Source organism: Plasmodium gonderi, assembly GCF_002157705.1.
Source record: "Plasmodium gonderi DNA, contig: Chr14, whole genome shotgun sequence".
Lineage (NCBI taxonomy): Eukaryota > Apicomplexa > Aconoidasida > Haemosporida > Plasmodiidae > Plasmodium > Plasmodium gonderi.
Window position 1 is genome coordinate 213455 of NW_021628939.1, and position 17575 is coordinate 231029.

The 17575-nt window shown below is 27.0% G+C and overlaps 3 protein-coding genes across 3 annotated transcripts; 2 read left to right on the forward strand and 1 right to left on the reverse strand.

The window, feature by feature from the left end:
• Positions 1-3296: 3296 nt before the first annotated feature.
• Positions 3297-8811, reverse strand: PGO_140370 (sodium/hydrogen exchanger 1; the record flags this gene model as incomplete). The annotated part of the gene is made up of 2 exons (XM_028690031.1): positions 3297-3452; positions 3775-8811. The coding sequence occupies 2 exons, from the start codon at positions 8809-8811 to the stop codon at positions 3297-3299; spliced, it is 5193 nt and encodes a 1730-aa protein (XP_028545832.1).
• Positions 8812-11723: 2912 nt separating this feature from the next.
• Positions 11724-12376, forward strand: PGO_140380 (hypothetical protein, conserved; the record flags this gene model as incomplete). Its single annotated transcript, XM_028690032.1, has 2 exons — positions 11724-11975; positions 12260-12376. The coding sequence occupies 2 exons, from the start codon at positions 11724-11726 to the stop codon at positions 12374-12376; spliced, it is 369 nt and encodes a 122-aa protein (XP_028545833.1).
• Positions 12377-13788: 1412 nt separating this feature from the next.
• Positions 13789-17421, forward strand: PGO_140390 (hypothetical protein, conserved; the record flags this gene model as incomplete). The annotated part of the gene is made up of 6 exons (XM_028690033.1): positions 13789-13813; positions 13956-14062; positions 14234-14270; positions 14436-14501; positions 14666-14752; positions 14891-17421. The coding sequence occupies 6 exons, from the start codon at positions 13789-13791 to the stop codon at positions 17419-17421; spliced, it is 2853 nt and encodes a 950-aa protein (XP_028545834.1).
• Positions 17422-17575: the final 154 nt, after the last annotated feature.

The window sequence follows — 17575 nt, forward strand, 5'->3', positions numbered from 1 at the left end:
TTAATTTTTTTTTTTTGGCTTCGCCTAATTATGTTATTATTTTTGTTGCTGTACTTATTTTGTTGTGTGATGGCATAGTTAATACTACTTTTTGCGCTTCAGAAATTTCATTTTTTTATTTTTACCTTTACGTTTATGTATGTACTGTGTTTTTTCCCCCCTCCACTAGATATATTTTTTTTTTCATTTTTTTTTTTCATTTTATTTTTTTTTTTTTTTTTTTTTTTTTTTTTTTTTTTTTTTTTTTTTTTTTTTTTTTTTTTGTAACAGATATAAAAAATATATCACTTTAAAAATTTTCATTCATCTTTTTTTTGATTCTCCAATTTACAATTCTACATTTCACACGTTTGGAATATTATTTCCTTTTTTTAAGTTTCATAATATTTCGTGACATTACCGTTATGTGGAAATTATACTTGCAAATATAGAGGGCTAAATGTATTTCATTATATGTATATATATCTTACGTATATGCGGCATATATATATTACATAAAATAATACATGTATAACCATTGTATGTGTTTCAGTTTATATCATTATAACTCACACGGATATTATTTCTTACTCTTTTTGTTTGATTTATGTGCATACATGAATACGCATATGTACATATATACATATATATATATGTTAAAGCCCAACTTTTTATTACATTTTAAATTATACTGTTATAAAGTAAATTATGTATTCCAATAATGATTTTTCATTGATATAAGAATCATAATCATTTTAAAACATTAATAAATATAATACTTACCGTTTACGTATTTTTCGTGTTTCTTTGTGAATATATTCAATGAATTGAATTGAACATTCTGTTAGGCTCTTTTATATTTAATTAAACATGGTTATATATTTTTGGGCTGTTATAAATATATGTATTTATTTATAGGTACATACATAAATACATACATGCGTTATGAACATAAATATATATGACTAACACATACCAAGGTTAAACATTTTCATGTATAACCATGTGATAGTAATTATGTATAGGTTCTACTTAAATCAGCTATTGATTTGTCCGTTTGTTCTTTTTCTATCTTTGCACTTTTCCAATTTCATATTTTATTATCTTCTTATTTTCCCTTTTTTTTTTTTTTTTTTTTACCTCACCTCCATGACATGTTATTGGACCCTGTATATGGACTAATTTACAAATTCTATATTATATGTTTGGAATGGTCATTCAGTAATTGTTATAAATAAATTATGATGTATCTAAAAAAATAAATAGCATATTCCAAAATATAAAGCATTCCTATATTTACTCTTTTTTCTAAAAAATGTAAAAAAAAAAAGTGGTCCAAATGAGCATGTAAATTTGTGTATGTGTGAGAGTATACATTTACATATATCTTACTGTGCTCAAATAAATAGATATATGTATGCAATTATCAATTTTGAAAAAAAAATGGAATAACAATATATAGTATTATAATATATAGAACATCCTCGTACACATTTCCAATTTTTTCCAAGAATGTTATCTTTTATGTACCATGTGAGCAGGTGTATAAATCCACGTCATATATATAAGATTATTCGTGTTCATGTGCTTATGCCATATTCCTTATGTACATATACGTAGTAAACTAATGATCCAACTAACATATTTACGGACATATATAATTCCAAATGGAATCCTTCAAAGAAAAACACTGTTTAATATGCCTCACCTTTTACAAAAAATTCCATTACAAATTCTTGGCAACAAAGGAGAAACACCATTAATTACATATAAAAGTAAAAAAAACAATCAAACGCGCAAAGAAATTAAAAAGTAGAACAGGTCTATGCACATACCTGTATTGCTATGTATATAAACAATGAGAAAAATGCCAATTTCATAATTATTCACACAATTCAAATGTGAAAAAAAAAACAAAAAAAACGATGTAATAGAAATGTACAATTTACACAGGATATTCTGTTTTTCATATGTAAAGGTTTAAATTTATGCAATTATTATGTTATATATTTATTTTTTCAATCCCGTACTATTCCTGTTATTTGCAATTCATTTTTGCAAAATGGAGTACATATTTTAGCCACTTGTTGCTTGTAAAATATATTACATAACAATACACTTAAATTCTCCTTAAAAAAAAAAAAAAAAACAAACGTACAAAAATGTTTAAATAAACTTTAGATTTGTTAATAACAAATTTTAAAATTTGTTATCAATATAGTTTGTCATCTTTTCATTTTTCTTCATTCGCTTACTCTAATCCAAAGTGGAATAGAATGAAGGGGCACAAGAGACCCGCGGTTTAATCGAATATTAGAAAAAACCATTTTATGTATTTGAATATTTCGTTGAAACGGAGAGATGTATAACAGCAGTTATGTACATCAATAGAGTTCGTGTTTAAAATATAAAAGATACATCAAACGTGAAAAAAATAAAAAAAAAAACTCTTAACAATATATATGAAAAATGCTTAACTTTAAAAAAATACGAAAAAATAATTTATTTTTTGATTATTTGTTAAAATTTCAACTAAACAAAAAATCAATAGGAAGAAAAAGCAAACATGTTCTTAAAATATTTACTTCTTCTATACCGATCGTATATGTGCGTGCATAACATATATCTATATATGCATACATACATAATAAATACATGTTAAAATGAAAAGGAAAGTATAACACGCTGGGATTATTACATTGAAATAAGTTTTATATAAAATGCCAGTGGGGGAATATATACATTACTATGCATAAATTGATAGAAGTACCAAAAAAAAAAAAAAAAAAACAGAAAAGGTGAGGGGAAGAAATTTTAAAAAGAGAAAAAGACAAGAAAAAGGAAAGAAACAGGCAAGAAAAAGACATGAAAATGGCAGGAAAATGACAGGAAAATGGCAGGAAAATGGCAGGAAAATGGCAGGAAAAAGAAACAAAGTAATGCGTTCACACAATGATGAACGTATATATACTTATTTCTATCTACTAGGTACTAAATACTTTACCTTCACTTTGCACAATCTTTCAGAATTTTGAGAGCATCCTAATTTTAGAAAACTTCACATTCGTGGATATGTATACCATTGGTATATATTCACATGTGCAAAATAAATATACACATCTTTTCCTTTCGTCATTTTATTGTTCATCTAACTTCTCACAAAGTGACAAGCTAATTTTGTAAAATTCCAAATAATGTATTAGAAAAAAAAAAAAAAAAATACAATGTATAAAAGCAATGAAGAAAATAAGGAAATATTCCCATGGAAATGGCTTTTCCTTTTAATGTATTTCTAAAAGAGGCAACGACATGTCGCACTACTTAATAAACAACTTAAGTTTATGCTTTTTTAAAATATAATGTAAATATGGTCTGTATCTATTAATTTTTATTTGTTGTTCATCAAAAATTTCATTTAATTTTTCATTATCCTGGGTTAACAACAATCCGTTCGCAGCTTGTTCATTGACAATCTGTAAAGAAGCAAAAAAATGATAAATGTATAATCGGTTAATTCGAAATGAAAAAATGTGTTATTTCATTATATTAGCAATAAAAGGTATATAAAGTAACACATATTTATGAAGAGCCCAGTGGCGCAGCAGTTTTTTTTTTTTTTTTTTTTTTTTTTTTTTTTTTTTGCAATTTATAATGTATAGATGGTAGAGTTGAATGAACAATATTTGATTATTCTATCTACCAAGAAAATATCTAAAAAAAAAAAAAAAAACAGAAATAAAAAAAGAGATACAAATATCTGTGCAAGCATTGCCTAAAAGTTGTTGCAAAAATTACCGTTTTCTTTAAGTGCATCAACATGTCTGCTCCTATCTTAATGAGACAGTACTTCACGACATCCTTATATTTATTAACAAGGTGTGGTATAAGGTTCTTGGCGAGCTCTATGTTTCTATAATAACTCTTTAGCAAATTTTTCCCCAGCAATAACTTCATAGTAATTCCTCCCTTATCCAAAGTGCACTGGTGAACGTCTACATAGGACAATATAATTTGTAGATCCTTCATACAATGTTCATACACAAGAAATATATTTACTACTTTTGGTGAAAAAAAGAAAGAATGCTTTTTATTAATTCTTAATTTTGATAGTAATATATTAAATTCATATTCAAAACCATTTCTGTGATCAATGCTTCTTCTCCTTTTATTACTATTTTTATTTTTGCTTTCATCAAATGCATCTGCCCATGCTTTAATTGGATTCATTCGAACTTTTTTTAAAGCAAAATCAGCAGATAAATCTAAGATAGATGTAAGCGTTAATAAGCATTCTCCTGATATAAAACCATTCACATATAATTTTTTATATAATTCCCTACACGTGTTAAATATCATAATATACAATTCTCCTTCTCTTTCTTTTCTAACAATTTTTTTTTTAAGAGAACTATGAAAAACATCATTCTTCAATTTACCTGTCTTATCCTTATTATTAGTATAACTTTCATGACTTCTTGCTCTTCTTTTTTCGCTGAATAATTTGTTTTTTATTTTTAATTTAGGTTTTTTTAAAAAACTATAAAATGTAGCAACATGTTTCTTTTGACACACATCATCTATACGCTCAAAATTTATCGTTTGATCAGTATCATATCTTCTTGCCATAAAATCCGTCGTACTGTTTCTTTGCAACTTTTGAATTCCCTTTTCACCCTTTAATGTATCATTATTGTTATCATCACCATCTCTGTTATTGTTGTAGTAATGGTAATTTAGTTCCACATCCTTCTTATCTTCACTACGTGGATCATCACTGTCGACACTATGAGAATTATGCATATTACTATTTCCACGTCTTCCCCTTCTCCTTCCTATCATTTTAGCTGTTGTGCAATTATCGTTCCTTCTGGTTCGCATACATGTACTAAAATAAAATGCATTTGTGCAAAAATTACTCCTTGATTTATTCTTATTTTTGATGTTTTTTCCTCCTTTTCCTATTTCGCTATTCATTAATGCCAAAGTTTTGCTATTAGTTCCTTTCGTTGAAATATTCAACTCAGATGGGTTTTTCACATCAATATTTAAATAGCTCTTTTTATCATAGTTATTATTAAAGAAGGAAGATATTTTCTTTCCACCATTATCAAAAGCGAATAAATTTTTATATGTTAAGTATTCCTCTAAGTTTGATTCATTATTTTTGTTATGGCCTCCTTCATAATTCATAATGTCATATATTACGTTATTCTCATCATTTGTCACGCACGTGACACAATTTTCCTGGGATCCTTTTGTCTCTTTTTCTTTCTCTTCTAAATCTTTTTCACAAATATCTATATTTGCCCCATTCACCTGATTCCACTCCTTATTCTCCTTTTCCTGTTCTTCCCTTTCACACTCATAAGATTTTTCCTTTTGAATTTTTATAATAAAATTATCGCTCATCAATAGTTCGTTCTCCCCTTTGTCTACATTAGTTATATTAGGGGTATCTTCATGAACCCCTTCTGCAATATTTTTCAAATCTTTATAATTGTTTAACAAATTTTCGTCCTTTTTCGTAATGTTCTCATAATTCACATTTTTCATCAATTCCTTATGATCCATATTGCTTCCTTGCTTCACATATTTTTTTTCTCCTTCCTCGTTTGTCCCACTCTCTCCATCTGCTTCTTTCATTTCAGTTATCTCTTTCATCCGAATACCAACATTATGATCATGCACAGAATTTTCTATGTTTTTTTTTTTTCTTCTTCCTCCCTGTTCATTCGAAGCTAATACATCACTCTTAGCATCTTCACTGCTTAAACTTTCATTATCTGCACTAGTCCTAACCAGTAAATTATCACTCAACGTTTTTGGCAAATCGGTGGCATGCTCAATTAGTCTTAAATTATATTTCGGGTTGAAAGTCTCCTTATCATTCTTGTTATCAACAATGCTATCAATGACATTAAAATTTTCCTTCTCTGTTGCAGTTCTTTTGAATTCTCTATAATTCATTTTATTTATAAGACGATCATATGTTTTAATAGAAATTTTGTCATAGTTAAAAGCGTTTAGGTTTTTAATTTTACTATTTTCGCATACCTTATCAGTGTAACACGATTCATTATCTGAAAGTTCATTTAAATGATTACTTAATTTATCGAAATATTTAGATGACAATGAACGATTTATATTTGTATAATTATGTTCATCCTCATCATTACTACTAAAGTAGTTATCATTATTCCTAATAATATTTATTTGCATATCTCCTTTTTGAGAAGAATTATCATAATGCCTTTTCCCTCTGTAAATGTACTCCTCCCCTACTCTGTATCTATCCTTGATATAATTTCCCATTTCTTTTTTCTTTTTTTTATTTCTACTATTACTGTCTTCATTATTTACATAACTATATTCATCACTATTATCATCATATTCCATATCAGTAAAATTGCTGTTTTTCCATTTAATTTCTTCGTATATGCTTTTCTTTTTTCTAGCATTTAGATTCTCTTTGTTCTTACTAATGTTTATATTATTCATTCGTTTTTCTCTATTTCTCTCATTGGTTATGTCCTTGTCAGTAACGCTCAATAAATCATTATTCTTTAGATTCCTCCTATTAGTACAAATATTATTATCCGTTCCTTTATTTTCACTTCTTTTCTTACTTACTGCTTCAGCCTCTTTATTCTCTTTCTTCTTTAGAGGAAAACTCCCCTTTCCAGGGTTTGAAACATCATCAAAACTTTCAATTACTGTTTGAGAATCACATGCACGTTCCCAAAAGGAAATGTTGCAAGAACTTATATCCTGTAGGCATGCATATATATCAGGCAATCTCAAATCAAATTCTCCATATTTGTTCATCTTTCTCCAATATAATTCTGGTACAATTTTGTTCGAAAAATGCAATATATTGGTACCTTTAAAAAGCCAATAATTTTTTAAGCTTTTTTTTCTAATATAGAAATTATAATCAATCATTTTCAACACCTTTTCTAAATAAACAATTCTAAAAGGATTAGGTGGATAAATATTTAACATTTTATATAAACATTCAAAGGTTAGACCCTGAATAGTTAATATTAGTAAAACACTACCACTAATGTAGTACGCCAATTCTTTTGTCAATGTGTCGTTAATTTTATTTTCTGCTTCTACACGTAATCCTAAAACTAGTACAATACCCCCTCTTAATCCACCCCAAATTAATAATAATATCTCCTTCCAGTTTACGGGATATCCAATTCTTGATAAAAAAGGAGTAAATATTAATATCATTATAGATCTTGCAAATACTAAATAAATGTAAGTCAATACAATGTACATAAAAGAATTTAAATTATCTTTAAAAACATTTTCCATCATGCCAAATGATATTATTCCTGATATAATGAAAATGCTAGAATTACCCATCAGGGATAGCAACTCTACAATTTCTTTATGTTTTCTCTGTGCAACTTCATCTAATGCAATATGACCATATGCATTAATAAATAAACCATAACAAACAATTGCTAACGGACCTGATAAATTAAAATAATATTCTGACACAAAATAACTCAAATAACACATTGTTATCGTGGCTAAACATTGATTGTAGTAATATTTTCTGTACAAATTTATCCAAGCAAAAGTTAACATAGCCATACCTATGCCAAATACAGGACTCAAAAATAATAACTTAACAAACAGGATAACATATTGCGATGCGTTCGCTTTATATCCAATAGTTAAATAAAAAAAAAATTGAAATAGTAAAACAGAACTCCCATCATTTATTAACGATTCCACATGAAACATTGAACTTATTTTCGATGGGGCATCCACTACAGATAAAATGGATAAAACTGCCACAGGGTCTGTTGAAGATAAAATAGATGCTAATAAAAAACTACTAGATAAGGGAGATTGTTCTTGTCTATACATAAAAGAATAATAAAACAAAACCCCTAGTATACCTACTTGTAGTGCTACACCTATGACTGCTAACCCTATGCCACCATATAAAAAATTCTTAAAAGCGTAATAATTAATGTCTTGCGTAGCTTCATATAATAAAATTGGTAACAATACAAAATACAAAACTGATGAATCAATATTTCTCGCATTAATTATAGATTTATGCAAAGTATTATCTTCAAACATGTTGAAATTTTTTGCTATTGCATAGGTACACATTCCGTATAAAAACCAAATTACAGATACTGGGATGCTCAGTTTATGGATTTTCGATAAAATAAATTGCAACATGGTCGCAGAGATGAATATAAAACAGAAAAAAATCATCCCCTCTGATACCTCATCAGAGGCACTCGGAAGTTGATTCCTATGTACATCATCTTCTAATTCATTTAAATCTTTATTCAATTTCTCTTCTTCATTTCCCATTTCATATTGTCTTTTCCTTCTTGTCCTTTCGCCCAAAATTCGGGAAATGTTTATCCTTCCCCAATGAGACCTATTTTTACAACTATAACCAACTAAATCTAGATATGTTTTATAAATACCATTTGAATCACAAAAAATGTTATATTCATCTTCAATAACATTTAATAAGGCATAATTATGATAACTGGAACTAATATTGCCACTATCCTCACCTGAAATTTTTATATATTCCCCATGCTCCTCATTTGTTTTTTGAATTTTCATATCACCACTTTTTTCATTTCCCCACAGAAGCACAGAACTCACAGTGCACCCAATTTTTCTGAGGAAAAGCGAACTTCTTTCGAATAGATTTTCTTCATTTTTCAGTAACAAGAAGAGTATAAATAAAAAGAAAATTTTATTTTTTATAATAAAACTTGAAAAAATCCGGTTTTTCTTTTTAGTTGATTTTTCATAGTTAAACAATTTTAAGTAAAGCATCTTCATCCTTATAACTATAATGTGTCAGCGACATATACATCAAAACATGTGTTCTAATTACATCTACAAATCGGTTCTATTTTATGGCTTTTTGAAATACCAAAAAAGAAAAGAAATATTAAAACAAAAAAAAAGGAAACCACCTTGTGGAATTTTTATATATATACTGGTAAACTCTTTTCCTTTGTTTCATTCCATTTGTGAAATAAAAAAATATCATTTTCTCTAAAAATTATTTACATGCACAAAACAAATTCCCATTCTAATACAAAATAAAACATATTTACTTCTTTACAAATAAGTAATAACTTTTTCATAAATTTGGCTTTCTATAATTATTCTTAATATTTTAGAACGATTAATTCTCTTCTATTTTTTTCAAAAAACACAACTCACATGCGTATAAAAACAAATGTGTAATTCTATTTTCTCTTTCTTAATCTGCAATCTACTACTTCAGAAACGTAGTAAGAATAAATTGCAAACTTACGAAAAAAAAAAAAAGGACATAATATTAGGTATGAGATCACGAATTAAATCAATAAAAATGGCAAACTAGATAAGCCTATAAGAAGGTATAAATACATATGCACAAATACACACGCACATACGTGTATTTGTGTAAAGGTACAAATGGACGAGTGTATACAATTCAAAATTATAATAAAACACAAAATTTATTAAAATTTGTATATGTGTTTATTTAGGTTCATTTAATTGAAGTAACTTTAATTCCAGAATATTAAAAATAAAAATAAATGTTTTTCTAATTTTCCAATATTTTTCCCATTTTTCTAAATTTTTTTTTTTTTAATTATCACTGAAATTCTAAGATACAGTGTTATTCAAATAATTGAAGCTTAGGAGCATATGAAAAAGGGGAAATGTGATAGCTTGTTAATAAGAATATAAGTATGCACCATTAGGCTAAAAACACTAAAATTAAAAAAAAAAAAAAACTTTAAATATACACACAATCATACTATGTGCACGAATTTAAATTGAAATTAAATATATCGATCTATTTAAAAGGAAAAAAGTATTAATTCGGCTATTTGAAAACTTGTTGACAAAGTTATGCATTATGTTCACACACTAAACAAATGGAAATGTAAAAAATATCAAAGTTTTTCAAAATACAAAAAATAAAGGAAATTTACTTATTATTTATCTTTTTTTTTTTTTTTTTAGGAATATAGCGTTTAGATGAACAGGTGGGAATATGTGCATGTTTACATGCTATAAACACCATATTAAAAAAAAATAAAAAGTGACGTTTTCATGAAACAGTTGGAGATTAAAAACAAATATTTCTGCGTATATTTTATTCCTGTATACATAGTAAAAATAAAAGAATAAATAAAGTGTTCATAGAAGTGGTGGCACACAAATAATATAAAATAAACAGGTTGAAATATAGTTTAATAATTTGTTCGGTATCGTGAAAAACATTATTCGCAAATAAGCAAATGCGAATATACTGTTTTGCCGACTTTTATAAATTAAAGTTTAAAGCAGGTAATTATGAGCAACTGTAAGAGAAAATAAATACCTGTCATACCTCAAAAATCCTCGCATTTGTTGCTATTTATTTGTACACATACATTTTTTTTTTTATACTCGACATACCAAGAATGTAAAAATGTGTGATACAAGTAAAACACATTTTAAGAGGTGTAAAAAAAGTTGTTGTAATGGAATGTATGTGACATCTCCGTGTGTGCGTCATCGTATGCATAAAAATGCAGGGCGAATCTACACACATGATTATTTCAATATATAACATACGCGTTCAGGGCTCTTATTGGCCTGCCAAAATGTGAAGGAAACTTTTTCTCAATTTTCAAGGTGCATCCTGCTATTTTGTGTGCCTATTACTGTGACTTAAAAAGGTACATAAAATGAACGTTGCAAATTTGAAAATTTATGCTTTTTTATTTCTAAATTTTTTTTTTTAAATTAACCTGTATTCAAAAATCATAATGTAAGAGATATAAGTATATTTTTAGGTAAAAATATTTATTTTAAATACGACAATTTTAACTTTATCACTTGTAAACATCACAATTTACAAGTTCCCATAAAAGGGCTATTTTGTTGGAATATGATATCAGGCTAAAAGAACAAGATAAAGAAAACATAAAAAATAAAAATAAAGAATTCATTTATGATGTTTATTTTTTTTGTATATTTATTCTTTTTTTTTTTCCACTTTTTAATTGAACAATTAAAGAACAGCATTCGTAGTAGCTAATTCGTTTTTTTTTTTTTTTTTTTTTTTTTCACTTTTTAATTGAATGTAAAGAACCCCATTCGCAGTAACTAGTTACTTTTTTTTCTTCTTTTTTGAGGAATGAAAAATATTATATGTAAATGTGGAAAACCTTCAATAAACATAAAAATGCTCACTGTTCTTTTTTAAGATATTTTTTTTATGTGGAACCACTCTTTGTCAATGCATATGTATATATATATATATATTTTTGTTTTTTTGAGTAGACCATCTTTGATTCAATAATACCGCTTAAAATTCCATTTCATTTACTTTTTGCTTAAATCAAAAAAAACGGAAGAAATATTTTTTCAAAATAGCAAAGCTATATACATATATATCATTATCTAGTCTCTATCCTTTTTTAGTATACAAGTTTTATTATGCTTATACGTAATTAACGAATTCCTTTTCCCTTTTTTTAAACTAAAAATTGATGTAGAAGTACTGAAAAGTATAACATCGTTAATAGAAATGAGTGAACCCTTGTTGTAATATCACTCATCTTAAAGAAGCATTATTCTCATGTAACCTTTTGCTTTTATGTGTACACATTTAAGGAGCGCACATAAGACAAAGATGTAGAAGAACGTATACATTACACAAAATTTAAAGTAAAATTTATTCATATATGTAAACAATGACAAGCGATAAACATAGTAATAATTTTTTTAGTGAATTTAACATTTACAATAAAAAAAATACGAAAAAAGTAGTATACAGATACTTTCAGAACAGAACACAGAAACAGACCAAGTATATAACGCTATCGCTACTCGCCTTTAGTGGACTCTTTCTATACATTACCAATAAAGCCTATGATAGAAACATCTTTTATTTAAACAATGAAATCTACAAAAAATTCAACAAAAATTACGATGCCTCTTCTCCGGTAATTTTTTCAAAAAGGGAAAATGTATTTCTTTTACCATGAACATGTATATAATAATATAACAGTATAATATACATTTATACACCTCCCTTTTTTATGCATACATGTGTGCTCATATATTTTACCTTCTTCCTGAACTTGCAATAACTAAACACGGAATGAATTTCAAATATGCATAGAATCAGTTGCGTGTACACAATTTTGTAAACAGAGGATGCACACTTATAACATTTCGCAAGTTTACATATTGTGAATGCATATCTGCTTTTTTTCATTTTACACAGCTGGAAGCCCAAAATAGGTCTTTTGCGAGAATTTTTGTGAAAGCTAAGAGGAAAAATTTAGAACTGGATTCAAAACCACTGGTTTCGCAAATAATTAGGATTGACGACAAGGACTGATGATATATGCATTAACGGAGTGAAGTAAAAAATATCATGGCATGTGCCAATGCACTTATTTTTTAACCTATCATAAATAACCATTCAATATTGATCAAACTTTGCACCCATATTTAAATAAATTTACATGTTTCTTAAAAATAAAGAAGTGATTACTTAATTATCCAAACACATTATAAAATCGAAGCCTTACAAATTAGGAAACTCTGAATTTCTTTTAATGCCATCACGATATAAAGAGTAACACAGGAGATGAGGAACTATAATGTACTACTCGATTTATATTTAAAAGTTAAAAGTTGCAACAGATTGAAAAAAATATGTTAAAGGCTTCACAATTCTTCAAATGCTAGATAAAATTTCGTTACAAATTTAGTATGCCATTGAACATTCCTTAATTCAACACCATTTTAAGTTTATAAAATAATGTATTATCAGAGGTACACGTATTCTTATATCACTCCTCTGAAAGGTACTACAGGGGGAAAAAAAACATAGGACTGAAAAAATATTTCATTCCTTCTAAATGCAAAAACGATCCAAAAAGATTTTTATAAATATTAAGAAAGGGATTTCCATATATCTGCTCATTAAATATAAGCTTATATGTGTGTGTGTGTTTTTTTTTTTTTTTTTTCTTTCTTACCCATTTGGTATATACTTACACATACTTTAATGGTTGCAGTATATTGTATGCACTTACCTATTATATATTTTAGTAATTTTTCCTCTGGGATAAATATCTTTTTTATTTTTTCCCCTTGTAATATTACTTAAATTTATATCTTTTAAATTTCCGTTGTGCACGTATAACTAAAATGCATTTGTTATTTTTTTATTATTTTTTTCTATTTTATTTTTTTTCGTGTTACATTTACAAAAACACATATTTGTATTAACACACTTTTAAAGCAGGCTTCTGTTTTTATTTACATTTTCGTTTTAATTTTACAGTTCTCACATTTAAGTCATTTTACTTAAGCTGCTTTAAAAAATATATGTCCCTACTGCAAGTTATTAACAGCACGCATGTTTTACCCTAAATGTGCACAACGCTTAAACAGAAGCTTATAAGAAATTCCATAATTTTCTTATTTTACTTTGTTTTACTTTATTTTATTTTTTTTGACTATTCCATTTTCTAATTCTGCCCAACTTTTACGCGCAGTGCCTTTTATCCAAACATTTATATCTTTGCATCAGTTGCATGGCTATTATTATTTCATCACGTTTTTTACATAATTTTTCCTTTTTCTGAAAAACCAGTTACCAGCACGTGTATTTTAATAACACTTCAACACGCTTGGCTTGCATTACTTTTATTTCAACATTAGGAAAAAATGAAAAATATTGACACAAATAGTATTACTCCTTTAACGTTTATATTTGTGTAATTTTATCATATACGAAAAATGATTACAGATTCTGAAGCTCCAAGTAATAAGTCTTTTAAAATATTACACATGAGACAAGGATACGCTGAACTTAAAAAATGTACCCACAGATTAGTAAATATATATGTCTTGATACATAGAAAAAAAATATATTTTTTTCTTTTACCCTTTTTTTTTTGTTTAAGCCTACAATTTTAACAGTGATGATGAAGCTCCTTGTGAATATCTGAATGATATTTATTCAATTAGTGAAGACACCTTTTCGTTTAAAATTATAAAACAGTTGGGGGAGGTAAATTCTTTAGCCTTATTATACATTTTGTTGTAGTATATACTCACGAAATGGAGACTTGTTTACACATGCAAATTTTGCTGTAATTTAAGTCAATTTTTCATGCCAATTTTACATATCATTTGTGGAAACTGTTATCAAATTCGAAAAAATGTTTTTTCTTTTTTTAAGGGATATTACAGTCCTGGAAATGGACATAAAGTAAAAAGTAAAAAAAAAAAAAAAAAAAAAAAGTAGAAAAATGTTTAACTGTGGCAAAAATTAGTAACAAAGAAAGTACTATAATAACTGAAATGGTGTAGCAACAACAAATAAGCAACCTTTTTTCTTTTCTTTTTTTCTTTTTTTTTTTTTTTTTTTGCAACTCCACTAGTAATATATTACGAACTAGGTTCCGAGGACAAAGTTACGAATGTCGGTGTGTATCTAGGAAAGAATGGTAACACAATTTATATTTGAATTTGAATTTTATTTATTTTATTTTCTTCACTCCATATAGATACTTTACCATTTCTCCTTATTTACACTTAACAAATCAAAAATTATGTAACAAATTTTGTGTAAACTAAGCTCATACTATTTTGTGACACACTTTTTTCTCAGATAAGTTGCCTTATATCGTCGAAATTGCCGTCAAATGTATGAAGAAAAACGAGGTTTGTATCATTCAGGCTCCTAAGTTATTTACAAGTAATTGAACAAGAATAGCTTTATTCAGAAATGCAAAAAAAATAATACAGATGAACATGTAAGTGTAAACACATGCTTTATATTTTGATACTTGTTCTGATAATCACGTTCTCTCATCCCTCCTCCTTCGCATTGCAGAAATATTTAATAACTCTGAAAGGAAGCACAAGTATGATAAAAAAGAAAACTTCAGAACAGAGTTTAAAAAGGGTCTAAGGTTTAAACAGAAATGTGTCGAAAAATATTTAAGCTATTCCATAGCTACATATTTGAAAAGAATAAAATTAAGTTCAAATGACATAAAATTGTTAGTTCGAAAAAGAAAATTAAAAAGAGATAACCCAGATAGAAGCATAAATAAGGAACAGAAAAGTTCACCAAATGAAGAATTAAGTGGAAAAGACCTACATAAATGTAAAGAAACTTTGACATTAGAAGATATTAACAATGTTCGGTATAAATTATTAAAAGAGGATGAGCTGAGTACATACGTTGTTTACTTAAAAGAGTTTAACAGAGTTGATGTACTAAATGATGATAAAACAATTATAAAAGAAGTTATTAGAGAAGGAAAAGGAATTGTCACACCCAAAAAAAATGATTACATTGATTTTTTTATACAAGATGGAGAGAAAAATGAATATATTCACACAACTTTAGAGGTGCATAATTTAAAATATAGAGGACTCTTCAAAATTTTGCAGAGTATGAAAAAAAAAGAAATGTCCAAAATTGTTCTTAAAGGCTTGGAATGTCTTCATATATACAATTCAACAGAAAATATTGACACAAAAGATAACAAAAAGACTCAAGAAAAATATTCAGACGATATTCATAAAAATCAAAATAATTTTTGTCAAGATAATAACAAAGGGAACATCATTAACATCGAGGCGAAGACATCACGTTTTGAAACAAATCATCAAATAAAAAAAAATAAAGATAATGCAAAAAAGGAAAACTACGTAGATATCCGCGTTGCTAATAAACTGTTCAAGCAAAAGCGAGAAATAATTATAGAGCTGGTTGACTTTAAAAAGTCCAAAGTGGTTAATATATCTTCAATAATGAACATAAACTACAAAGAAAAGTTACTTTTTTACATGTCTGAAAATGATAAAAATAAAAATATAAACAAACCAATCATTGATACAGATTGCGAATTGATAATTCATTTAAGCATAAAATATGACATGAACAAAACAAAAAACAAAAATATATATTTGCCAATTCACTTTTGGGATAATAATGATAATATTAAAAAAAGAAAAGCGTACTTTCTTTTTTCATATGGATCGTCTTTCACTACACCACTTTGGTTTTATGAATGTTTCAAAGGGTTAAAGGAGGGGGAAGAAGTAATCATTCCTTTGACAAAAAACGAAAATATTTTTTCGGAAAATTACTTTGTTCACCACTTACTTTTTCAACCAAAGGATGAAAGAGAAAAAACTAGAAACGAAAAAAAGGGAATACAACAAACGGTTCTTCAACCCTGCACAGGAGGAGAAATGCAAAGTTTTCAAGTCTATAAACAAGAAGTTGAATATAATGTGGAAAAAAACAGTGCCATAAACAAAGAGAAGATATGTAACAAAAAAAAAATCCTAAAAAATGCCCCAAAAAATGACAAGAATAAAATTAAGAAAAGAAAAAATTCGGAGGTGAAAATTCCGAAAATAAATAATCAATACAAATTTATCCAGTTCCTCATTTCCAATAGAAACATAGGAAAAGGATTCTTTTTGATAAATGATTTGAAGAAAGACGAAGTAGATCGATTTTGCGAAAGTTTTTTTTCATTACAAAGATCCTTTATTGATAATGTTAGTGATAAGAACGAATTACGGCAACTGCTATTACATGGTAGTTCTTTCCAAAGAATTAAAAAAAAAAAATTTTGCAAAAAAATTGTTAACATTCAAAAAAAGAATAAGGTCATCAAAATGAAGAAACAGATAGACAAATATTACAATGAAGGAAAACCTCATCATAACTGTTGTGTCAGACAGGCGAGAGAAAAAAGTGATGATTTTTCGTTTTTTAAAAATTCCCTAAAAAGTGTATACTTTGATAAATCTTTTTACGAAAAAGATGCAATTCTGAAAATAAAAATTGTTAAACTTATTTGTAAAAAGAAAGATCCTTGGAACATGAACATGTCAGAACAAGTTGAATATTTAAAAATTTATAACGAAATGGGAAACACATTTATGAAACGAAATTTGCATTATGCAGCCTCACTTCATTACATAAAAGGCTTCAACATATTTCGATTTTCAAAAATTTATAATTTAATCTTTGAAGAAAAGAAGTTAAATCTGTCAAATTTTGGAAATGATGACACGACCAAGGAGCTCATAATATATATGGAAAAGATACTAACAAATTTGGCAATATCTTTATACAAACTAAGTAATTACAATGAATGCGTTAAATATGCAGAAAGGGCTGTTACTATAAATCCACAAAATGTAAAATCAATATATTGGAAACATATGGCTTATTTGCAGCAAAATAAATATCACGAAATCATACAAAATTTGAATAATTCCTTCTGCCTCCAAAATTCAACGCTGTTAAAATTGTACAACACCGCAAGGTTAATAAAGAAAAAACAGGACACCGACTTTAATTCACTTTTTTATGCAATGTATGAACAGAAATGAATTAACACCAACCAAATCAGCATTACTACTTTGATGTAAGAATTTTTTTTTTCCTTATTTACACATATTTTTTACCTGATTTTATCGAAACATTTTGGTTTGCCAATATGATAATGACTAGCTTGCCTTAATTGACATTTTTTTTTTTCTCAAA